At 35.4% G+C, this 26,154-nt stretch overlaps 1 protein-coding gene across 6 annotated transcripts in view; it reads left to right on the top strand.

Moving 5' to 3' along the window:
• Window positions 1-26,154, top strand: part of LOC149080080 (uncharacterized) — a 440,318-nt gene that overhangs the window by 189,681 nt on the left and 224,483 nt on the right. For all 6 annotated transcript variants that reach the window (XM_089239054.1, XM_089239050.1, XM_089239049.1 and 3 more), the window contains one exon: window positions 22,524-22,700. In XM_089239054.1, coding sequence (XP_089095180.1) covers window positions 22,524-22,700 — 177 coding nt within the window. The remainder of the gene's footprint in view (window positions 1-22,523; window positions 22,701-26,154) is intronic.

Below are 26,154 nucleotides of genomic sequence, written 5' to 3' on the forward strand. Positions count from 1 at the left end.
GTTGGTTTTGGTCGCTCGAGTTTCGGGTTCTCTCTGGTTCTGTCTGTGCCTTCCCGTTTTTCCCACCGCCCTTCAGTTCTGTTCTGTTTGTTTTTTTTGATAGTTTCATAGCGGAATCCCTTCTTTTTTTTTGTATTTCCTATTTTATGAAACACGGCTGATACAAACCGAGGTCTTGCAATAATGATAGAGACAGTCACATCACTTAACATAAAGCTGGAACACACAAGTGAGGCTCTTCTAAAAATTAATTTCCTGATTTTTGCCAGGGAAGAAGCCGCATCGGAATATTTTCCCATTCCGTAACATTAAGAGAGAAAATGAAACCAATTTCTGCTTCTTTTTCGATCCTGATGTCATATTCACACGTGTTACAAACTTTATTAAATTATTATCGTGGGTAATCAATGGAAATGATATTCGAAAACGTTTGATTCTTTGATTTTATGAAATATCATCCGGGTATTTGTATCAAGACAGTTAAACGTACGTTAACAGTACGGTATCATTGACAAACGTATTTTATATCACTGAATTTTTTTTTATCCGAAAATAAAATAAGAAGAGAGAAAAAAGAAATCCCGTTTATTTGTTATTTTTTTCTACTAGCTTTGATATATTTAGAAGGTATCTTGTATCTTGCGTGACTGATTTGTTTTCGGAAGGAGAACGAAAACAGATACTAAAAGGTTTTGAGTTATGGGTGTTTTACAGTATGAGAGAGTTTCTTGCGAATTCTGGATTGCTTTCCGATCAATAACTGATAAAGTATAGGTTTTTTTCAATTGTCATTTTTGTCACCTTTCTCTTTCGCATCTTTTTGAAATACTTAAGCGGCGATAAATTATTTCTCGGTCTCTTGCATGTCTATGTACACGTTTGGGACAATGATAATCACCCATATGGGTTATTTGATAACATCTGAGATCCATACCTGTGTGGTTGGTGAAAAAAATTTACTGACGAACTGGAAAATCACAATTGCTTATATTGTGGACAAAACGTCAAGGTAGCCTAAATTTTCCCGTAATGTGATAGAAACTCATCAAAATTCACATTTCGGTTAAAAAATAAAAATAATTTTAACTTATTTTTCCTTCCTTAAGACACATCTGTCACATTTCTTTCATTCGTCACATTGCTATTCGTAGTTGAAGATATATAAACCTGTTTTATATTTAAGCACACACACTCTAATTTGGTTAATTCGAAGTCCAAAGTCACTGGAAAAAAATCGAATTATCCAATTTATCTATCCTGGATCTGTAAAATGACTACAAATTGCAACTCAATCATTCACATAGGATAATAATTACCAATTATTGAAATTTTATACCCGATTACGAAACTGTTTCAAAATTTTAACAATTTATATAATTGTAATGATTGATCTCAGCTGCTACTTTATTCCACTGTTCTGAAATCAGCGTAACTGCAGAATTTCTTGACCATGTTCAAAGTCTGATTTACGGAAACAGTTCATGATCATCCTTAACGGAAATGTTTCAAAAATTTTGCTTATTATTCTTATGCACAAGAAAATGTACTTTCATTAGCGCATTACAATCTGAACTTTCCGATGCTTTCCACAATCGAATGACAAAAAATAGATTAAAATTTTGAATCGTACACCCTTCGGTTTATAGGTTGAAAAGCATGATCGGTATTAAGTGGTACATAGTCTCGATGCACTCAAGCTGAACAATGTTAAAATGGACATTAAATTATCAAAAAAAAAGAGTGGAGAAAAACAGAATTTTCAAATTTTTATTAGTCGAGAGAAGCAGTCTGATTGTTTTTCCCAAAACTAAGTTTGCTCATACGAAAATCATGTTTTTTTCCCTCGAACTTCGAATTACACAAAAAATTTGAAAATAAGTTCGAATAAAATAAGAAATTTTTACATTAAATTAGATAGAAAACTCAAGGGGATTTAGTAAAAGTTCGAATTAACCAAGTTTTACTGTGTGCATTAAACATATTTAAAGTGGTCGGCCAAAATTTTAAACATTTTTATACTGCTTTATATTAACCCAGTCTTCGGAAAGAGTTTAGAAGTCTCGAGTTTTTCTATTAAATATCAACAGAATCAGATAACTCGATTAAGAATGTCATCGTGGCTATTAATTTTTGATGACTCTGATCATTAGTGAGAATGTATGAGAGATCTTTAGCTACTTCAAGTGTGACCACACCCTGGGATATACAGAGATCGCTATTTTAAATACCCACTCACGGAGAACTGGTATTTGAAGTACGAACTACTACCTTACTATCGGTGATCATTTTTTTATAATTGTACACCCGTTCAAAATTGTTTAATGTCGTTCAGTCGCGTTACTTACGAAAATTTTGGTGTACTTTGAAGATCATAATTCCTTAATTTCTTATATTTGTTGAAGTAGTAAATTTCTAAAGGAATATGTCAAGTCATTTTAAGCATTTTTTAAATAACGTGATTCTCACGCATTCCCAAGAGATCCGTATGATCTGTCCAGGGATGTTAGAGTTAGTAGACTTCCATGCCCGAACCGGAATTTGAACCCAGACCTGCACAGTTAGAGAGTAGTTCCCCTACGACTCGACTGCCAGGCGGCGGTTACATCAACGTGAATTAGACAAAATCACACTGTTTTTGAAAAATTTTGAAAAAGATTTTCTCTTTCAAAAAAAATAACCTGCCTTCCAACTCGAAGGTTTTTATTATTGTCGGCGATTAACACAATTGTTTTACTGAACTCAATAAAATACTTTTATGCAGTATATATATCCCAATATATATCTTCTCCCTCTCATAATATATATTGGATACCTTATTTTTCTAAGTTTTGCCTGAATGGTGAATGTGTATCCCTAATGAAGCACATGTTACAAAACATTTTAGGAAAATAACTTCCATAGCACAACATAGGTATTCAAACGCCATTTCCCATTTTCTTTTTTTCCAAGGATATTACACATTTGTGCTTTCAGCATGAGGAGGGCGATATACTATATTGCTACTATAATTATAGCAATACAATTACAGCTGTTTAGTAGCTTTTTCGAAGTATAGTTGCTTCCCAAGTTATTGAATGCATTTAAAATGGTACTTTGATGTGTAGTTGACCTCGGGAATAGACAAATTCCAGGCGCCAGGTCATCATGGCTACTAGAAAATCAGTATTCATGCCTGAAATGCTCTGTATGAGTTTGGTTAAATAGAGGCTGAGGATGACACAAAAGTTTCTGATCCCATAACTATCTCTTCCAATTTCGGAAGCGGTCATAGAACCCGAAAAAGTATAAGAAAAACATTATTTAGTACCGTTCTTCTTGGATAAAACCTATGCCTGGCTCTAAAGAAATTTGTCAGGCACCTACATTTTTTTTTTCGATTTATCGAGCCTTGGTTTATCTAAAAATGCAAACAAATATTTTGCGTCCTTTTCAATACCGTTGTTTCTGTGTCACCCAAAATATGAATCAAACGCTTCAGTTCTTCACCCCGAAGATTTTCTTCTGACCACAAAATTTATTTGTCCACGTGAATGATCATGCGGTTGGAGTTATTTTGACAGGATGTTCCGGAAGAAAGAATTCCGGGGATTTGAGCCGTCGTCGAGGACGGGAAGAAAAACTCCAAAGTAAATAAATAATGAAGAAAATAGTGAAACAGAGACACAGACGCGGCATTTTTTTCCCCTTTTACAATGGGTATGTAACGCACATGATCATTTGTTTTAGGAAAGAGTGATATCGAAAGAGGGGTCGAAAGAGAGGAGGGCGAGTGTTTACTGACCACTTCATCCTGAGTCAGAATAGACGTCCACTGCACACCAACTTTGACACCTTCTTTGGAGAAGCGCGTGCCGGATATTGGCCGAATGACCCTCGGCGCGGGACCGCCAGCCGACGTGATTCGAATAAAATGGTCAGAAGTCCCCCTCCCCCCTCCTCCTCGTGCTTTATTGTTCTTCTCACGTTCTACGCACCATTCAGCAATCAAACACGCTGCGAGATGAACCCGCCTTCCCACTTTGTGGTGTTAGATTCTTTTTCTTTTCCTCTAATATTTTTTTTTTCTGTCTAATGATTTGATTTTTTTTTACTATTATTATTTTATTTTTCTAATACAGACTCTAACGGTTGTTTCTTCTAATTCATTTTTTTCTATACACAGTAAAACCTCGCTAAGTCGTTACCCTAATAAGTCGTCACTCCGTTTAACTCGTCATTTTTCTTTTGTCCCATGCAGCTTCCATTGATAACAATTTCATTAAAACCTTGTTTACTCGTCGCTACTTTCATTTAACTCGCCACTATGGAAAAGTTTGAGAGAGAGGCACAGGTCATTAGATCTTTTCTATGTGTGTGATCACCCTTTAAATAAAAATCTTGATAACAGCATTGCCATATGTTCAAAAGTGACCATACCAAAATGGAATAGCTCAAGTAACGAAAATTACGCTGAAAAAGTTCATTTCGCAACTAAAACAGCAAAAGTTCTTGAAGCGTTACGGACTTTTTAAGATTACTTACTGCTCCTTCAAGTCAAAATCAGGCCCTTTAGTCAAGATTACCTCTTTTTTAAGCACTTATTGAAGGACTGAAATTAAATGTGCTATAAAATTAATGTGTTGAGAAAAAAATTAACTATTCTGTCAGTTAAATCAGAGTTCGGTCTAAATTAAAACAAAATTGGTATAAATCGTGAGTGTACCTGTGTATTCAGCTATAATTAAGTTAATACTGTAAAACTGAATAAAAAGGAGAAAATTCCGGGTTTTTTTTTTCCTTTTATAATCTATAAATTTGTTAATGCAATCTCAACTTGTATGTTAATAAATGTTATTTTACATTTATACAATTTTTAAGGTATTGTACTTGAAACTCTGACGACACTTTGTTAGGGTCGTCACACACTCTGCTTGAGCTGTCCCAACTTCCCGAAAACTTGAGTGACGAGATAGCGAGGTTTTACTGTACGTTGCGTAACTTAACCACTTTCTCCTGTTACTTCGTGGTGGTAGCCAAATTTTCTTCTATTTTTTTTTCAGGAGAGAAAAAAAATTATTTGTTTAATCTCAAGTTCGTTTTGAGAGTTGCGTTGAATTATTTTCTGTTTCCGTTTCTGTAGGATTTTAGGGTATCTCCACATCCTTGGTTGCCTTATTTGTTGCCGCTGTGGGGTCGTATGGCCATAATGACGGACTGGCATTACGAGAACCTGGGTTCTAACCCCATCGGCGGCATAGCGGTGGTCGGCAAAGTTGGTTTTCTGTCTAGTATTTCTCAACTTCTAAGTGCGAATGCGCGAGCCGATCTCTTCGTTAAAAAGTCTCATAACAAAAAGCAAGAGACCTGTAATGGTACAAATACTCAATCATCATATTTGAAATATACGCGAAACTCTTCACTCATAGTTTGAAAAATAGATGGTAGCAAAAAACATTCTCACGCACAACAGTAGATACACATAGACTAGGTACACATGCACACTTCCGGCACAACTTATTCGGTAGTAAGTTAACCATGGCGGTATACCGGATTTGTGCTTGGTTTGAAAGAAAGAAATGTCCTGCTTTTGTTTAGTAATATACGCGCATTACACATAAACATTTATTAAATACAACAAAACCTCACTACGACGATACTCAATATAACGATAAAACCCCCTACAACAATATTTTTAAATCTTGTTTAAATTCTTAAGGCAAATACCTCTCGATACAACGAGGCAAATACCTCTCGATACAACGACATCTTTAACCATGATTAATCCGTCTATAACGATAATTTTTAGAGGTGTTTTTAAAAAACGTTGCAATTTGTTTATCTTATCTAAATCGCTTATTTTTAAATTCGCAATCAGTTCTTGTCTATCCGAATGTTTCTAATTATCTAATTTTTGAAAGTCGGTGTTTTACACCTTCCGATCACCGTAAGTGTCAACGAAGTTGATGGTATTGATACCTTTTGCGTAAGACACAAAAATACAATGCAATAAACCGCTATACAGGGGCAATAGTGAATTTTATCTATCAACCAATTTTTGATTTGTATGAATACTTAAATACGCATTTTCTGACGGTACTAACAACGCCGATTTAGAAAATATGACACCAAAAAACATGAATTTGATGTCACGTGATGATAATATTGCCTCTCTCGATTCAGCGATATCCATCTAAATCTTTTTCCCTTAAACCACAGAGTATCATTATATGGAGATATTTCACTCTGTCTTATTTTCCTTAATGACCTTCATAAAGGTATCTAAAAATTTCAGGAACGCCAATGTTTCGATGTTTATACATGCGTTTCTATAATTTATTACAATGACAAACTCCATAAACCTTATTTTCATATCTTTAATTCATTATGCAAACATTCTATTCAATAAATTCGAAAGAGAAAGTATTCATTGATTCGAAAGAAAAATTAATTTTCATGAAATTATTTAACGAAAGCCTTCGCGTAGGATTTCATCAATATCTATAGAAGTTATCGCAAGATTACAAAAAACGTACGGAATAGCCGTCGGTATTTTTCTTATTATCATGTTGACAAAACTCTTTTCTACACATCACAATTTTGGATTTAAAACAATACTGCAATTAAAATCTGATTATACAAAAGACTCGGCTTAGAGTTTTAGTATTCATAAACGTCACAGTTTGTCTTTCCGTAATTACCCTCGGAGTAATGGTTGGAAGAACGAATGACAGATAAGAATTTGAAATAAAGCATAGCCTTCCTGACGTTCTTGGTAAATAATCCTCCAGGAATTGACATGATCACCCTTTGGGTAGATTGCGGAATGAACTTATTCTCTAACGCCTTTAAAAGGGTTTTCGTTCTCAGTAGTGGGGTGAGATGGCGAACTGGCTTTGTCCAGATGTCTATGAGTTGTGTGGGACTTAGTTGTACGTGACAAGCTTGGGAAATATTTCAGAACAGGGTTGCATTTCTGTAAGATGGATAGATGGAGAGAAAAAAAAAGAGCTTCTTGTGTCCACTGTTTATCCATAAAAAAGGGTTGGGAAGTTCATTTTCCGTTCCCTTTTTTTCTCATCAGCTTTTGCGTTTATCTGTTGTCGTCCAGTGGAAACCTCGTTATAAATGAGGTTCGTTTCCCGCGGAGTACCAACATCACTGATATAATCCTAGGGTAGCTTTCAAAAATTAAGCCACTTATGAATACGCTCCGCCGGCATTAGATTGTGATACATGACTCATTAAATGCTAATAGTCGTCACAATTAAAGCATCGCACATAGTTTCAATGAGCGAAATGTAATGTAAATTGGCTGCTTCTTTTGGATAGTCTTATTATCAGTTTGCATTAATTAAAAAATATCAATATATTTATTGGGTGAAGAAAATGAATGTTTTTCACAGTGAATGTGATATCTATTCTTGACTATGTTTAATTTTTTAAATATTTGAAACAATCGTCATTATTTTCGTCCTGCCTTCGGAATTTTTACTTTCAATGGATCGTTTGTAAGAATATAAAAAAATGAGAAATATTATTTTTTAATTCCTGTCACACGCAAGACTTTTCTTGGAATGTGCGAATTTAGACATCACCATTGTCATACTGAATATTAATTATCAAATTCCTTTTTTTTTATCTGCGTTGAACTCGCCCTCAAATAATAAAATCATTGATAAGAATTCCATTCTTGGTACTTGCGCTACACTCAGACTGTCAAGAACACCGTTTGTGATTGTTCCGTGAACACATTGCTCTTTATGATCGAGATATTTAATCACAAGATTTTGGAGGGGGAAAAACAAAGTCATATCAAGACGCTCAATAATAACTCGATGATGGTTCACACACATTCCCTTCTGTAGCTCCTTTTACGTCTAACTTAATCGTCTGGAATATTGAGACTTTTTACGAAAATAAAAAAAATAAAAAAATAAACATTAAAAAGAATAATCATAATAATAAAAAAGGGCAAGTAATTCAGGATAATTTGTGAAGGATTCTTGGCCACTGATTGCTCGATGGGCAAAAATGGGACTTCGGTACTAAATCTATGTATGTATGTGTATTAGTGAGAGGTTTTTCGCGTTCTCAGGTAGTTTTATAAATTGCCTTCAAGCATTGGCGGAATCCACACGTTCAAACGAGGTACCATCATATTTAATTGTGCTGATATGAAGAAGTAAAATAGGAAAAAAGAAGAAAAAAAAACCCATGATCAAGACATTAGAAAAAGGGTGGTTTCTTCAAGTTTTTTAATCATTATCGTCTTGAAGATGGGGTGAAGGATGATGGAAAGAGAAGAGCTGCACATCGACGGCAAAAAATGTTGGTGAAGGGTGTAGTGAGTGAGAGAAAAGCTTAATTTTGCGGAGGGAAGAAGATTAACAGCAATATTACACACACCCCTCTTTTTTCTTATGTATGTCTCTCTCTATTTTTTTATCTTGATGTTTTTTCCTCTAACCGTCTTTTTTTCACGATTTTTTTTTTTAAATTGCAACAAACCAAACCGTTTTTTAGTCTCGAAAATAGCGCATTTTCACATTACTAAAGAAATTAACATAAAAAAGTGTAAAGTATAATTTACTTTGTATCATATTTTTTATGTTGAGGTACAATATCGACTGATCGCATACAATAAAAAAATGACTTTTGAAAAAAAAATTTCCACACACCGGAATGTTGTGTCGATTTCTGAAAAGTTTACGGTACATGAGTGGAGACGATGGTCCAATATCACGTTCAGTCGTAGTGGAATCCTTGAAGTTTGACTCGTATATCGGGGTGCCGTAAATGATACTAAAACTGTTCATGCCACATCCATCATCGCTCTGCCAATTAAATGCAGTAGTGACTTGAAGCCATGGTTGGTATAAGAGAATATGGATGATGAAAATTAAAAAAAAAGTCATCTCACACATATCTAAGATGGCAAAAATTTTAGAAAAGAAACGTGGCTGGAAGTACATCTTTACCTCGAAAGTTACCAGCTACCTCGACAAGAACAAATGAACAACATACATCGATGATAATTGATTCTAACTAATTATATGTGATAATATGATGTAATATGAATAAATGGTGATAAAGTCACCATATGGTGAGTAAGATGTTGAAGATGCAACATGTTAATAGAGATGCGATTAATACTATATGAATATGATAATGACGATTTGTAAATAAATGTGAATACTATTTTACTTGAGGTACATAGGGAATATAATACGTGTGGTCATGAAGTATATTTACAATGACAAATGCAGTGTATCAATTCTGGCGGTACCAGAAGGAAGAGAATTGGCCACATATACAAGTGCATGTTAAAATCCCGGAACATTGGGTCTGGACAAGGGAATTTTTAGGCTTCTTAAGTCTAAAAGCATAAGTGCTATTATATTTGGAGATTTCACGAAGATGTTCATAGAGTTGAGAAGAGACGCGTAGCAGTTTCTGGAGAGCCTTTTAGCATAATCCATGATTGTTTCAATCTTGGTATTTTTGCGTATATGCAGGATACTGGAATCGCGTAACTGTGTGATGTAGGTTATGTGGTTTCCTACCTCAATCAGCCTACAGCGGAAGGTAAGCCGAAGAAGAATCACGTATATGTAACGTATCTCATTTATTTAGTGAACTAAACTGCATCTCTTTACTTTCAAGCAGGTGTTGTTTTAATAGTTTTAACAAGTTCCATATCATTAAGATTGGAGACAATTTGTTTGCAGTGTTTTGTGCCCAATCTATCACGTATACCTGTTTATTTTTTATTTAATTTTTTTTTGTTTCGGTAATTGGCCATTCGCCGATGAAGTGTGAGTGAGCAAGCGGCATCGTCCGACGGAATCGTTGTTGTTCGCTCGCGGCCAGCAGCAAAGGATTGTGCCAGCGGGCACCAATCAAAATCTCCGCTTCTAAAGCGATGGGATGTTTCACCTGCGAGTGATCCTAAAACTACCAGCTGAAATTGATCCGCCAGTAAAGGCATTTTTTTTGTATACTCTGCGTTTTTCTTTATCGAAATAATATTTTTCTCCCCTTTTTACTTATTACAGCTACTACATTTTTAAATAGTTGTTGTTGACTGATTTTTATTTTCATGCCACACACGTTGATCATCACAACTTTATATACTTCACATAGTCACTAGTAATTTCATAAATAATGATGAAAACTTTATGTTTCAGAACTTTTACAATTTTACTTTACATTTTATTGTTACTCACAACTACTTTTCGACAATTTCTCGTGGGAATCTTCGATTCCTAGCATTGAGTTATTTGAATCATATACTTGAAATCGCTGAATTTCTTAGATCAGTAGTTTTGAACTTTGGTCACCTGTGGCTCCCTTACTATAGTCAATAATGATCCACGGCACCCCAGAAGAGTAGAACAAAAAACCACTTAAACGCACCGAACACGCACACATTAATATCGACAGCTCACCTCGACGCCCCCAGAAGCCACAGCGCGCTTACATAATCACTGTCTTACACCATGCATGCTCAACCCGTGACCGCAGGAGAATTTCGATTTGGCCCAGGGCCCCAAATCTGATATCACTAATTATTGATGAAAATTTGACCATTACAGTGGCAAACAAGACTTATAGGTCTATTCTAGACTTTTCTGGTTGTTTTTTATTTTAGAAACTGTAATGCAGTTTAAACATTTTTCGATTTTCATTACACCTAACTGTATGTTATAGATAGGTTGCCATTTTGTGTTGAATTGTAATTCTTACTTTGAATGTTAATGGGTCTGTGGTGAAAGCTACATCCAAATCCAACGGCGATCCTTAAATGGAAAACATTGGTATTGATTATCATTTTTTAAATATTAATTATGTGATTTAAAATAATAGAAAATCGTAAATCCATGCAACTTACTTTCCCTGCAATCCGCCAAACGCGCTACAAAATCATTCAAGTGACGCTCAACCGGCTTGATTATCATTCAAGTAGCCTGGATTGTTTGAAACGTTGAGTATTTCTAGCATCTCGCAAAAAAAAAATTCACAAAAATTTATTTTAATTTATGGTATTAGTCACAACGCAGAACAATGCTCACACTAACTGAACGTATATTTGTTGTGAATTTAATAAGTTTCGTTTTCACTTGATTCAAAAATGTAGTGCTCCTGTGTATAAATATAGAGAGCTTTTGGATACGCGTTGAGAATTAAAATTCTAAAAGGACTAACATTATTTCCATTGATATTTTTAGAACTTAATCAAACCTTCTTTTTGTCACGTTTGAAACATACTTTATTTACTACTAAGACACATATGCGTGTGTGTATATACGTGCGTGTGAATGCATATATCTATAGACACATACGACGAGGCAATTCTTCTAGAGGCGAGTCACATCGCTGTTTTGATATCCGATTATCGTCTTTTCCTTCCCGATCCAAATCCTTACCAATTGCTGCATGATGATACGCAATTTAGCAACTCCTTTCCCTCTGCCATCACTACCGCGAACTACTAACTCGGGGATCGTAACTTACCGAGTCGGTGACCCACCAGTGGGTTATAAAGGATTCCAGTCGGTCGATATTCCTAGACACGCGTAGAGAGATAGAGAGAGATGTGATAAAGCAAATGAAATAAACATCCAAATGTTGAACTGAGCACTAGCGAGACAAAAGACTAGAGAAAAAGAGGAGAACAATATCGATTTTTTTTTTTTTTTTTTTTGAGATGAGAGTGGTGAGCTGGGATTTGAAGTAGAAAAAAATGTTTATAGAAAATGGAAATTAAAGCCCGCTTCGAGGCATCAACTCGATGCTCTTGGCTTCGTTTCAAAAGCTGTCTTTAAAGTGCTAAAGATTTGTTTGAAAGTCTCCTTCACTCCATCTCTTACTTATTCCATTTTTTCCTTCTACTTCTTGACGTTTTTTTCCCATCATCCGTTTTATTTATTTTTTTCGAACATGGTATATGCCATTCTCTGAATTTCATGGAATGACTGCAAATTTATATTTCTATTGTCCATTTATGTTTCTTGAGAAATTAGCGAGAGAAGTTTTGTTCAAACCTATAGATATATATTCCTATCCTCCTATCCATTCCAGAGATTCGACTTTTTTATTTACCTACTAAATACTTCGCTTAACTTATCTAACTCTTGTCCAAGTAACATTTCAGGTTTTACAGAGCAGTTATATACCAAATAAAATAATTACACCCAAGAATCTTACATATTTTGATATCAAATCCTGAAAATATCCTAAACCATTTTTTGATTATATACAGTGAAATCTCGCCACAACGATACCAGATATAACGATAAATCCCTCTACAACGATATTTTTTGAATCTTGTTCAAAATTGCTTATAGTTTAATGTTAACTCCTCTCGATACAACAATATCGTTTACTACGATAAATCCCTCTATAGTTATATACTACGATATTTTTGAGGAGATTGTAAAACTGCTACACAACGATAACTTTTATATTTCACTCAAAATTACCTTAAATATATTTTTAAATTCCTCACCAGTCTCTGTTCTTTCGTGGATGATTAATATGATTAATAACATGGGTAGTTTGCACTATCTACCCTACGAAAGTGTTAATTGATTTGCCGTGAAGATACTTTTTATGGGGAACACAAGTGTGCTATGAAAGAAGCTACTTTACAAGGTAAAATAACCGATTGAATTTTATTCATCATGTAATCAATTAGAGTTTTTTGATGCCGAATAAATGCTTATAAATGCATTCTATGGTGGTACTAACAACGCAAATTCAGAAGAGATGCCAACAACAGCATAAATTTGCCGGCGCTGCTACCTCTCGATATAATCTCTCTACAACGATATCTTTCCTTGATCCGCAGTGTCGTTTTATCAAGGTTTCATTGTAAGTACCACATTGAAATTTAAAACGCAAGAAACACTTCACACACACACCCACACGCTTCTAAGACTTTTTGCTATTCAACGCTTTGTTTAAAAATCCAGAAACGTACTACCTCAACCACCTCTCCCTGTGCGGGTCTGGGTTCGAATCCCGGTTAGGGCATGGAACACAAACACTTATAAATTCTCTGGAAAGGTCATACTGGTCTCTTGGGAATACGTGAGCATCACGTAATTAAAAAAATAATCATGGTAGGAGATGCGGGAGCAATTACCACCCCTCACCCGCCAGAGTCAATGACGGATCCGACTGATCTAATGTATATGCATTTACATTGTGTCCTGTAATGCGGCCTTTATCTCATCAACCGTCAGTCGTAGAGGTATAATTTCAGTTTAAAAAATGCTCAAAAGGCGTTCAAAAATTACCCAGTACCAGCTCTAGAGTGAAAATATGGTATGTAACAAAATAAAAAATCTAAATGTTTAACGGTCCCTCTGTCCTAACTTCCACTCAGAAAATTGTTGGTCTTTCTCTCTCGAGGAAAACAAAAAATTTCCAAGTTTCTAAGTGCAATATTCGCTGAGGTATTCTCTCTTGGATTCAAAAATCGAAGAAAGGTTGGGAAAGGACATGCATAAAAATGAGGGGAAACTAGTGTTGTACGTTATTTTTTGCTGTTCTTTTATAACTTTCCTCCGATATTCGTAATTCAAATATCTTAGCGAATATTGCATTCGAAAGCATGGAATTTCTTTCTGTTGGCGTTAGGGATGCAGGGCAACAACTTTCTCATTGGAATTTAGATGACAAGGAGCCCGTATAAAAATTTATCATTTTCATTTCGAGACAATGTATTTTCACTGTCAAAGCTGTTACGGGGTACGTTTTGAACGCCTTTTGAGCACTTTTTAGATTGGAATCATACCTACCTCTATGACGGGCGGTTGGCGAGATAAAGACCGCATTAGCACTTACTGGACACCCTGTATAAATAATGCAGAAATAAAGAAAGCTTGTACTACCCTCTCTGAATAAGGCCCTGGAGATGGTTCAAGTGGGTCTATAGGGATAAATAGCTTTCACAGTAGTGAACTGTGCCAATATTTCTACCTACAATGGATGGAAATCAAACAATGATAAACAATGAATGGAAAGAATTTTGTTTTTTAATTCACAGGTATCAGTAGAAAAAGGCAGGTAAACATCTCAAAAATGTGTTGAGCTCTCATGGTAAGAACTGCTTAAAAAACGCAATCGTGAAAGCAAATGCGCTGCGAAAATGTGCCGCTATATAAGATGTTGCATTTTCGTTGATGTTAAAAACAAGGATCTTCTAAATTATTCTCTACGGAAGTCGACCTGCAAATTCCCTCTAAAATAAAGATTCACGAGATTGTAGATTCAAAGGTAACCTGTTACAATTCATCATGTGCTATCATATGAATATGTATGCATGATAATCGTCGCATTCAAGTACCGTGAAAATAAAAACATATCTTAATGGTATTTATGTCAATATATACTTAGCTATTTCATCTCATAATCTTTTCCTCCTAATATTGTGTGGTACCTGATGCATTAGTGGGAATAAGACAGGTCTACCACTAATAGGTGATTGACGAAAGATTGATTTGAGCGATGCGCTTTCCACGAAATCAGTAAAGTAATGTAGAAAGCCCTGTGTTTGTGTTCTTCGATCGCGATTTGTTTCCGTGAAATGAGATATGTGATGGGAAACTCATTGGTGTCATTGAGTTGCTGGCGACCTTGCCGCAGACGAGCTCCCAGCAGCATTAATGCTTACGCTATTTAGAGAAGTGTGCTACCGTTAGCAGTTATGCTGTACAGTATAACAAGGCCGTTACAGAAAGAGGAAGAGCCGATTACTAAGCCTAATATCCCCATGGGAAAGGTGATTAAAGCCCAATAATGGAAATGATGGTTTTTTTTTTGTCTTTTTTTTGTCTTTTCTCTTTCGACCATCTGTAATCCGCCATGCAGTACACGCCGTTTACTGATGACCGACGGAACCAGGACATTCGCTACGCTGCGGGTCTTTTCACCCGTTGAATAATTGGGCTCTTTCTGATCTAACAGCCTTGCTCTCTCATTTGTTTCTTCTCATTCTGTTCGATTTATTGTTATAATTTTTTCTTTTGCATATGCGTATTCACAAAAAGGAGGAAAACGTTCGAAAACATCTTTGAAAAATCACATAAAAAAATGATACTAAATTCATTCCTTAGTCTGTTCATGATGAGTTTTTACGCTATTGATACTGATATTCTCGTTGTTTGGACATCTAGTCAAAATTAGAACTCGATAGATTATGTACTTAACGTTTCATTGTGATTTTTCTTTTCGAAAGTAATAAAGTAATATAAATCAGGTAATCAAGAGAAAGTATATAAGTGATGCCTAGTGACGAAATAATAAACTTAATAAATGTAACTATTACACAGAGTGTGGGATAGAAAAAATACGTGAATTACAAAGTTGTGGACTATTGTCTAATTATGAGTCGACGATATCAATCAACAGGGAAACGCGTGATAATTACCCGCCGAATACCACTGGCGTTTCGATATCAATCCTTCTCTAGTATATTTGCCCGGTGGTAAAGCCGATGAACGAGACTCAAATTTATGCAAATATGATAATACGATAAAACGGTATCAACAGTAGAATATTGGAACTTTCAAGTATTATTTAAAGTTGCACTTCAAGTCAAGAGTATCACTGGTAAGAATTTTTGTCTTGATTAAAAAAAAGTAACCATTCTTTCCCACAATGGGTATTCATTAATAAAATGCATTTCCTATATTATTTGGTGTCAATTCCTCACAATTCGGAAAAGCTTTAGCTTATGGGATTTGACTTTCGTTTGTTTTTCGCCTCATTGTCAAGTTGAATTTATCCTCTTTTTACGAAATACGTGAGATGCCCACTTCATTATACTATAGATAAACTCAACGTTTATGGTTAGGTAAATGTCTTTTAGCAGTGAGAGGGATGAATACGGACTTTATTTTGCACCATGCTCATATTTTTAATATATATCTATATATATATTTATTTATTTATTTATTTAACCAATTCTCTCGAATCACTTCAAACTAAAACACGCGATAACTGCATAAAATAAGTTTAGATATAACAAGATACTAAAAAATTTATAATGATATCAAGTTCTAAAAATTCCTTCAGTAAAAACGGTCATTTATTATTATATTTCTCGTTCAGAATAACACGATATAAATGCAAAAATATAAAGTTTCTGAACACGCGTAATTTAATGTACTACAGTCAACGCCACTTATTAGAATCATGGATCATGGAATCATGTTATCATTTGTGTACTCTTATCACTTTCGCTAGGTGCGGAAAAGACCAATATCATAGCATTGGTAAAAATTTGTTTATGGTTATGAGAACTTCGGTTTATGTTATTCATTTCTTTATAAAGTCGAAAGGTTTTTTTTTTCTTTTTGCATATTTTAAAGCTGAGGTTGAACCAGACTTATTTTTCCTCCTATAAGTTGCCGTTATCAACCTGCAACTATTGACACCCCTAATAATGATGTTCATCACTCTTGACAGTTGTATAAATAAACTTAATTATGTGTTTATTATGTTTTGAATATGTGCTCATCAACCACATTGTTTCCGAACCCAGCGGTCAACATATTGCGTCGGTGATCCGAAAAATTTATCCCTTACATTTCACTTCGCACGTGACATTTCGCCTGCCCTAACCGCATGAGTTACCAAATGATTGGGTGAGTGACTGTATGCGTGATCATATAAGTGGGTGGTTGATCATATACGTGGGTCAGTGACCGTATGAGCAAGTGAGTGTCAGTGACTGTATGGGCGAGTGAATTACGATATCACCATATCAAGTGAGTGATCAAGTGAATGTGTGAGTGACTGTATGAGTAGCCGAGTGAGAAGGTGAGATGGAATGAGTACCCAAGGAAGAAGGTGAGTGACCGTATGAGTGACCAAGTGAGTGTGATCACTCTTACTGTCGTTCACTTGGTGACTCATACGGTCGCTCACTTGGTCACTCGTACGGTTGCTCGCTTGGTCACTCATACGGTCATTAACTTGATCACTCACTTGGTTATTCATACAGTCACTCACACTGACACTCACTTGGTTATTCATACAGTCACTCACACTGACACTCACTTGGTTATTCATACAGTCACTCACACTGACACTCACTTGGTTATTCATACAGTCACTCACACTGACACTCACTTGGTTATTCATACAGTCACTCACACTGACACTCACTTGGTTATTCATACAGTCACTCACACTGACACTCACTTGGTTATTCATACAGTCACTCACCCACTCACTTGGTCACTTACCGACTCACTTCGTCACTCACATGGTCAGGACAAATGAAATGTCAGGGTCCAAACGTGCCAAGGGCGAAATGTCGGACGCGAAATTTCCGTAAACCATTGCGCTCGACGAAAGGTTAACAGCATATTTCTATGTATGTTGTCTCACTGAGCCAGAAATAATACTTCTTCAGCATTTTCGAAAACTAAGAGGGTAAGGAAGTACAATTTTTAGCATAGCGGCGCTAAATCAGGGAATAACTAAATCACTGGTCCTAATTCCATCACGGATCTTTAGCCGGAACAGCTGGATGACAAGTGCAAGAGAGAGATTACGCTCTTCAATAACAACCCTTTTTCCTCTCCGCGGTTTTTAACGACCAGTCTCTTTAACTGGTTTTATTGGGCATTTCATTACTCCCGACCGCAGGAAAACAACAGCTATTTCCCATTGCTTGCTGAACACACATATGTACTAGCTGCCGCAATTTATCCGGGTAGATGAGAACATCATTTCTCTTACTTTCTTGCTGCTTCATCCTGTCTGGGCTCATTCACCAAATGGCCCTCTTCTTTTCTCCTTTCCTTTCTTCTTGGTATTTACACAGAAACTGAGCTTCCTCTTCATCGAGTTGTTCATTTATTTATTTTGCGACTAGGGACATCCACAATCGAACCTAGTCGTGACGAAAAGGCCGCTGGAGCAACAACGACTGTTTCGTTTAACACACTTCCAAAGGGTAGGTTTCAACGCCTTTGTATATTTTGAGACGGTAAATATCACACCGTGCAATAAACCATAAAATGCGTTTATGTGTGTGTATAAATATATTAATTTAGAAAACAGTCAACATTGGATTTTGGATTGGCTGAATTACAGTGTCGAGCACGTGTAAAAAATATTAATTACAAACATGCATATTCAAATGCGCGATGATTCATATAATTATTATTAATGGCACAGCTTTCAAATTAGACGAGAAATATATCGATTTATTCTGGTTATGTTCTTAATTATATAAAATGAGTCGGCATTTATTAATATTTAATATACAATGTAAGGTTTCAAATTGTTGAAGATTTTGAGATTGTTCTAAGAAAGATTCAGATGAACGAAATTTATTTATGAAAACAGAACCTATCTAGTCTTGAAGAATTTTAGAGAATTTCAAAACAACTTGTTATCTCTTTGGAACTTCACTGAAGTGCGAAAGCTACGTATATATACGCTCTCGACACTTGAAACTAAAGATTTCTCGGGAGACGGAAAATTAGCGTCTTTTGATAAAGACATCGGAGGAAACAGAAAGTGTGATCAGCAACAACTCTACAGTTCATTTTTCTTTCTCCAAAAGAGTGTCAGAAGCTTGAACCAATGAACGAAAAATGAAAATTAAAAAAAAGTTTCAAATTTGTACAAGTGGCTTTGGAGCAATGTTCTAAGCTAATACAAACTAGGCGAGAAACAATTAAAACCATTGCATCTACAAGGCATTAAACGCAGTTTTTACCATTTTCAAATCCGAAACAACGGTGATTAAAACGCGAGAAATTCATTTAAATTTTAGCACTGGAAAAATTGATTGCCTAGACATTTTTGAAACCAATAATACGATAATTGGACTGAGATACTGCCCAGAAATGTTAAGTGTGTCATTAACGAGAGTATGTATGGGCGCGTGGGTAAAAGATTGGTCGAGGTCCTTAAGTACGCGAAAGAAAAGATTCACTGCGAAGACATTGAGAGATGGGCAAAGGCATAAGAGGGAGCTAACAAAAAAAAAGAAGAGGCTTTAACAAGATGCACTTAAAACGCGTATTTAAATATTTCGCAGTAATAAACCTCGACTTTTAAACAGAAATTATGTGCGTGAGATTCCTATGGTGAGGCTTACTTTCCAATTAAGCCTTTTATTGTACTTACCTCTTTTCTCCTCGTCCCCAGCTCCATCTTAAAGTAGTTTTTCCTGAAAGATGTCTTACTGAATTTTGATTCTCGAGTATTCGAATGCGCGCGCATGCACATGGAAGTGTTGCTGCACCTATGCTGGCAGGCAAGCGAATATAAATTGCTACTCCAACTTCTATCAAATCTTCCCGAAGTTCATACAAGTTCTCAAGTGGATGTTAGTCGCTAACTTTACATTTTCCGAAATTAAAAAAAAGAAGTATTAATAATGGGACGACTGAGAGATATTATGAGAGAAAGCATATATACTCGACTCATTAATCATTTAATTTTCTTCGGGTCGTCTTTAAGAATTTATTTTTATTCGAGTGCTATGTCTTTCCTCTTGGCATCGTGTGTGCATTTCCGGCTGGCAATTATAATTTTTTCTTAGAAATGTAAAAGTACATTTGAAATTCGTTCAGAAAATTCCGTAATTTTTGTTCCGTATCGTGTAATACCAAAGTGACCATAAATCGACCATCTCTTGAACACGAACTCCAATAAACACAGCATGAAAATTAATTATCAAAAATATTTTATGTCAAGACATCAATGATTCTTTTTCGTTAGTACACGAAAATTTCGAAATATTTAAAGAGAAGCACACCAAGTTAATTTTTTCTAAGTTAAATTTTATAAAGTATATCCGTTACTTTCAAAAAATGATAATAATAATAATGATTAGAAAAAATCTTTCAGTAATTTCCGCAAAAGGACACGCTAATTTTCAACTCATTGCACAAAAGACTCAAACTCTTCAATTTTTGATCCTTCCCTAGGCGTTTCACAATGTTTCATAGAGGTATAAAAAAAAAAAAAATAAGATTTTTCACTCAAAAACTGAGGAAATTAAAACATACTTTAAAACTGGAGCTCATTTGTTTTCGGCCATTTTTTTTTTAGAATGAGACGAAAAAAGTAAATTAAAAAAAAAAAAAAACCCTTAGAAACAGTGATTGTAATGTGACAGTCTTAATTGGTTCCGATGAAGCTGGTGGGAGAGGCTCGAGAAAAAAAAAAAAAGTCGACAGAATAAGTAAGCAGTAAAAAAACGGGACGAAAAAAAAAAATGAGCCTTAATGTCAACCGATTTTTTTCCACTCCTTTCACCGTCATTTTTTTATTATGACTTTTTTATTATACCTCCGAAAAGTGAGGAAAAAATTATGAAAAAAAATGTGAGGAGAGCGGAGGAAAAAAAAAAACACATGTGAGGAGGAAAAAAAAAAAAACCGGGCCAATCTATGACTGAAACCGTTCGGATAAGAAGACGCGATTGCCGGTTAATAGTTTTAAGTGCTGATAATGGACGTGTGAATTTACATTAATGTTCGTGTGTGTTTTACTTGCTTCACTACATGAGTAGCGTCTTGGGTGGAGATCAATGGGAGGAAATGAATTTTTTTTTTTTTCGAATTTTTTTCTCCCTATTCAATATTAAATTTTCATTTCGATTTTCCTTTTTTTTATATATTTATGAATAAGAGATCTTTAGTGTAGATTTATTTATAACGGTATTTACCCGATTCTATTGGAGGGTTTCCCCCCTTTTTTCTTAATGGTTCGGATTTAATTACTTAATTTTCTTCTGGTGCTTGTGAGAGAGAGAGACGCTATTGTTACCGAATGTTTTTTTAGCAGTCGATATTCCAAGCGGTACATGGAATTTTTCCATCGTAACCTGTCATTGTTTTTAAAATACAGTGATACCTCAGCTAACGAACGTCTCGGCTTACGAATTTTTAATCTAACGAAGTTTTTTTTTCCGACGTTTTTCTGCCGCAGCTAACGAACATTTTGTCTCATATGGATGAATGCGCGAACATGAAAAGTGGCGTCGTGATCTAAAGTTTCGTACCAATCAAAATGAATCCAATTAGTAATTTTTACTCGAGCCCTATTTATAATTTATTTATAATTTATTTCCCCCTCGGAATTGTTTCTAGATGTACCTCGTTTTCTCTTCCAGAAATATTTCTAGTCATTCCATGTGAAATGAATGATTAAGCTGAAAAGAAAACGCATGAAAAAATAAATAAATAAAACGAAAAAAACCTTTCATTTTTTATAATGGCTTCAGTGCATACGGTATGCATTGGTATTGAGTTATTTAATACTAAATTGAACACTCTGGACACTAGAAACTTATCTTTTCCGTCTGCATATATGTGAGAGAGAAATGAACTAACTATATCACATAGCATATCACCCCACACACTTTTTCTTTTCACTATTGCTCACGAACTTCATAGCGTAAATAGTATAACAAAAATCTGTGTTTAGTATTTTTTTATCATCCTTTAAATTACCCCTCATCCAATTGTAAAACTTCTATCTTTTTATTGCGCGTGTTTCATTGAAATTTTGGGCAGTTCCAGGAACGAGTTAAACGATTTTGTATAGAAACCTATGGAAAGTCGTGTTTTTGCTAACGAATGTGATTCCGGAACGAATTATTTTCGTCTGCCGAGATATCACCGCACTTAGGTATTTAAGACAAAGAAATCTCTTGCTGTGTGTGTTTGTTGTAATCAGATATTTATGATCGTGTATTCTGTTATGGTCGTGAAAAATTTATCGGCGTTTAAATTCATTGAACGGGAAAAAACTCCGTAATGATTTTTAGTTGATCATCGGTTCAGATATACTTAAGGAAAAAAAGCACGTGAGTATAACAAACTACGTGTAGAGACTATTGGACAATAATAAAAAGCTATTAATGCGAGTCAAACGCCGTTATGCATGCAAAATGCAGAAAGAGAACAACACAGCCAGCCAAACCAGTCTCTAATATAAATCATTACCAGATGATAATACGTATGTATATCTTATCAACGGGAAGATCAATCAATGTTAGTGATCTTGAGAATTCAATCACAGAGACCGTTATTAAAACTGCATGTTCGTGAGGTCATCATGCATGCCATGATCGTCTTCTGTGATCAAATAATCACTAACGTTGGTGATGTATATGCTGCACACGCGCTATTTATATATATAAGCGTCGTTTTCACTTTGTGTGCGAATATCCCACCAATTCTAAGTGTTTATAATTTATATCGAATGGAATTTTACGTCATGTTCATTTCTGTAATAATAAATTATTATTGTGTGAGAAAATCTTCTAACTTTGAGAACAAGAAAATTGAAAATTTGCCTCTCTCTCATATTGCAATATCATTAATTAATATTGGTAATGGTGTTACCCGCATTTTTCGTAAATCATTGAATGTCTACTGATACTACATCATTTCGTTTCCTGTTGTATTTTATAATTTTAGTTTTAAATTTCTCTTTATTAAAAAATAGACATTAAAAATTTAAGCTGTTCTGATTTTTTTATCTTCTTGGACCAATAGAAAGCGTTGGTGTGGCCGCCAGCTCAAGATATTCATGGAAAGTCATCCGGCTTGTCTCTGTCAGCTAATACGGGTCCAGGGTCGCCGTCGTCTGCTCTGGTACATGGGTGGATGTCCATGATGCCCGAACATGTCAGTTCTCACGAAAACCACTATCCGTGGAATAATGGAGTGGAGGTGAGTACCAATGTGTGTTATATTTAACACTGCTCTATCGATTTATACGTAACTGGCAGATTTCGACGCGTTGATGAAAAATTCTGAGATTTGGTAGGAGAAATTCACAACAAAAAGTGCCCCGCACAAGCACATAATAGGTATACATCTTATAAAGTCATATCCTTATGCACCCTTTATCTTTTCAATAATCGTTGGTAATGAAAACATAATTTCAACTAGGAAAAAATCCAAATTACTTGTCTATTTGAGCTATGTCATTTCTTCTTCTAGAGGCCGTATATATACTGAGATACAAAATTTGATTTTTATACGGTCTCCCTGTTCTCTAACTTTCAACTAGTCTGGAACGCTTTATTTTGTGTCAAAAAGAAATTTTTTTTACGTATTTTAATGTTTCTGTTCGTGTAGATATATAGGGAATGGGCCGTGTCCTGTGATAGTACACGGCCGTGCTTTGCTGTTACAGTAACAAGGACGTTTTCTTCTTTGAGAGCTCTCGAAGTTCCGGGACCTTTAGAGCTCCGTGGTGTTTGATCACGTGGAACCCCAAAAAAGCTGTCACGGAACCCAGTTAGAACACATGTCCTAGAGACATACTTCCAATTAGAAAACGTGTCAAAATAACGTGATGTGCGCAGCTATGTCATTCACGTTCCAAGGGCTTTTGTATATAGTTATTACAATAAAAATGTTAACTTTTCATCCGGACACCCTTTGTTCAAAAACCCAATTAGAAAGTTGTTGTGCTGTCTCTTCTGATCCCAAGAAAAAAAATTCTACGCTTTTAAGTGAAATATTCACTGAGATATTATATTAGAATCCGAAAAAGGGATGAAAGATGGAAAAAACAACATTGAATGCGAGAAAACCATTTTACCCGCATTTGATGCTGTTTTTTCCGACTCTCCTGTTTTTCGAATTCGAATATCTTAGCGAATAATGCACTTAGAAACGTGGAATTTTTTTGTTGTGGCAACAGGTGAGTCATTGCGACAACTTTTCTTAATTGGGTTTTTGGGCACAGTGGGACTGCATGAATTTGAATGAGAATTTTTTTAATAACTATACACTCCCGTGTAAAACGAATGACATATCTGAGTACTACACGTGATTTGGATACTTTTTCTAACTGGAAGTAGGCCTTCAGGATCAACGGTTGACCAGTGAAATGTCATACGCCTTATTACCGATATACATTCGAGATCTTTGAGTTCCAAAACCGCTCAGAACAAGGAAAAGAACAGCATATATTAAGCACCAAACTTCAGAAAAAATTAAAAACATTTTTTTGCAGTTGCAATTCATCAAAATTTTCTAAATATCGAGTTTTCCCCTTCACTTTCAATCCACAATATCTCAGCAAAAGTTGCACTCAGAAACATGGATTTGTATTTTGTTGGGATCAGAAGAGACAAGACAACAACTGTGGAAGTTATAAGACGGAGGGATGTGTCCGCCAATACTTATCTAGATGTGTGAGAAAATTCACACATCAAAATTCACTTACTCCTAATTTCGTTGATGAGTGAAAATGCTGCTTCAAGTCTTAGGTTTTTTTACATATTATTATATTTGTCTCTGTTTTTTATAAAAAAAATATCCCTCTTCTTAACGAAACTGCTTAAAATATTTGAGAGCGATGAAATTGATATTCGAAATTATTTTTTCGGATAACACTGCATCTCAATACGTATACAGCCTCTGACTGTAAATGAATATCATATCTAAAATGAAGACGTTATTTGGATATTCGGACACTTTTTCCAATTGAAAGTACGTTTCTATCACCAAAGGTTCAACAGATAGAGGGCGTATAAAAATATGATTTCACATCCGGTATATTGGTGTAGATAAAAATTTGATGGATGTCAATAGTGCAATAATTTCGCAACCGTAAACAAATCCTTTTCATATTTTTATAACACGTCTCTATTGATGTTATTGTGTTGAATAAGGTTTAGTTGAAATGAATATACAGGGTGTTTCAAAAAGAATCATCCGATTTAAAAAAATCTTAACTATTCAGCTTTTAATTCGTTTCGATCGAATGATGCATAGGTAGAAAGAGGGAAATATCGAGTTTCACGCAGTTGCCGACACGTAGTGCTGACGCTCTTCCTTCGGCGTCCACTTTAGTGTTTGTCAAGATGGTGACTGCACAACAGAAATCGTTTTGTGTTCTAAGCTTCGCAAAGTGTGAGTTCATCGTGCTTTTCGTCGACAATACCTTGGCGTTGAACTTCCTACCGCTCAGAGCATTAGGCGATGGTATAAACAATTCCGAGACACGGGTTTTCTGTGTAAAGGGAAATTGCCTGGCCGTCCCCGCATGTAAGACGAAAATGTGAAGCGCATTCGACAGAGTTTCGCACGTAGTCCACAGAAATTCACTAGCAGTGGATGCAAACATGCTCGCAAAAGTTTGGGATGAATTTGACTACTGTATAGACATATGCAGTGCATCCCAAGGTGGACATATTGAGCACCTTTAATTTGGTTTGTGAAAAAAAATTTTATGATCACCTATGTAATATAAAATTAATCTGAAGTATTTATGGCCAATATTTTTCGTAATATACGCATTTCAAATCGAGTGATCTTTTTTGAAACATCCTGTACTATCAAAAATTCTTAGAATAGTCATTTTGACAAGAACAGGTTTGTGATTGGTCAGTTGAAGGTAAGAAGGAAGAAATTGGCTGTGCCATCAAAACAGCCACGAATTTGGACGTGGATATGTTACCCGCAATTCATGGTAGCATTTTCTTGTGAGAACCTAACGGGGAAGGAAGTAAGAGAAACAGATTCACTATGTATTTTAGAACAAATTAGAAATTCTCATTTTAATACCGTGCAGCGAGTGGCTGTGGCACATCGCGGGTTCTCGTTGTTTAATGCAGGGTTTAAATACTCTGGGGCAAATGCTAAAGGAAAAGCACTGTTATTTGGTGGCCTGTGTAATATGCAAACTTGAAAACACATGAGTGTAAATGAGCTATCTTTGAATTTTCCTTGATTTAATCTATCCGCAAATACCAGGACCATACGTACCAATGTAATAAAATACTAGCATATACGTTTATATGCTAATGTTAAATGTTTTATAAAAGTAGACAACACTGCCGGTCCGATACTTAAACATGAACGTGAATTGATATCAGTTGGATCTGACCAGATCGCTCTGAACGAGCCCTATCCGTAGATATTATCAATTTATATCTATGATGTGCACATTCCTTGAGGGGGGGAGGGTCTAGGTCAATTTGTCGCGAGACAATTCATCGCGGTCAATTTTCCTCAACGTCAATTCATCGTGCTACAAACTGGCCGTGGTACAAGTTTGTCGCATAGTCAGTTCGTCGCGGTACAAACTTGTCGCTGTGTCATTTTCACGTTACGGCAATTCGTCGTGACAAATTTGAATCACTTTACAAGTTTATTGTGATCTCAA

The sequence above is a fragment of the Pholcus phalangioides genome, unplaced genomic scaffold (genome assembly GCF_987345545.1).
Source record: "Pholcus phalangioides strain wild (caught in Gottingen) unplaced genomic scaffold, Ppha-v1.0 ptg000011l_1, whole genome shotgun sequence".
Lineage (NCBI taxonomy): Eukaryota > Metazoa > Arthropoda > Arachnida > Araneae > Pholcidae > Pholcus > Pholcus phalangioides.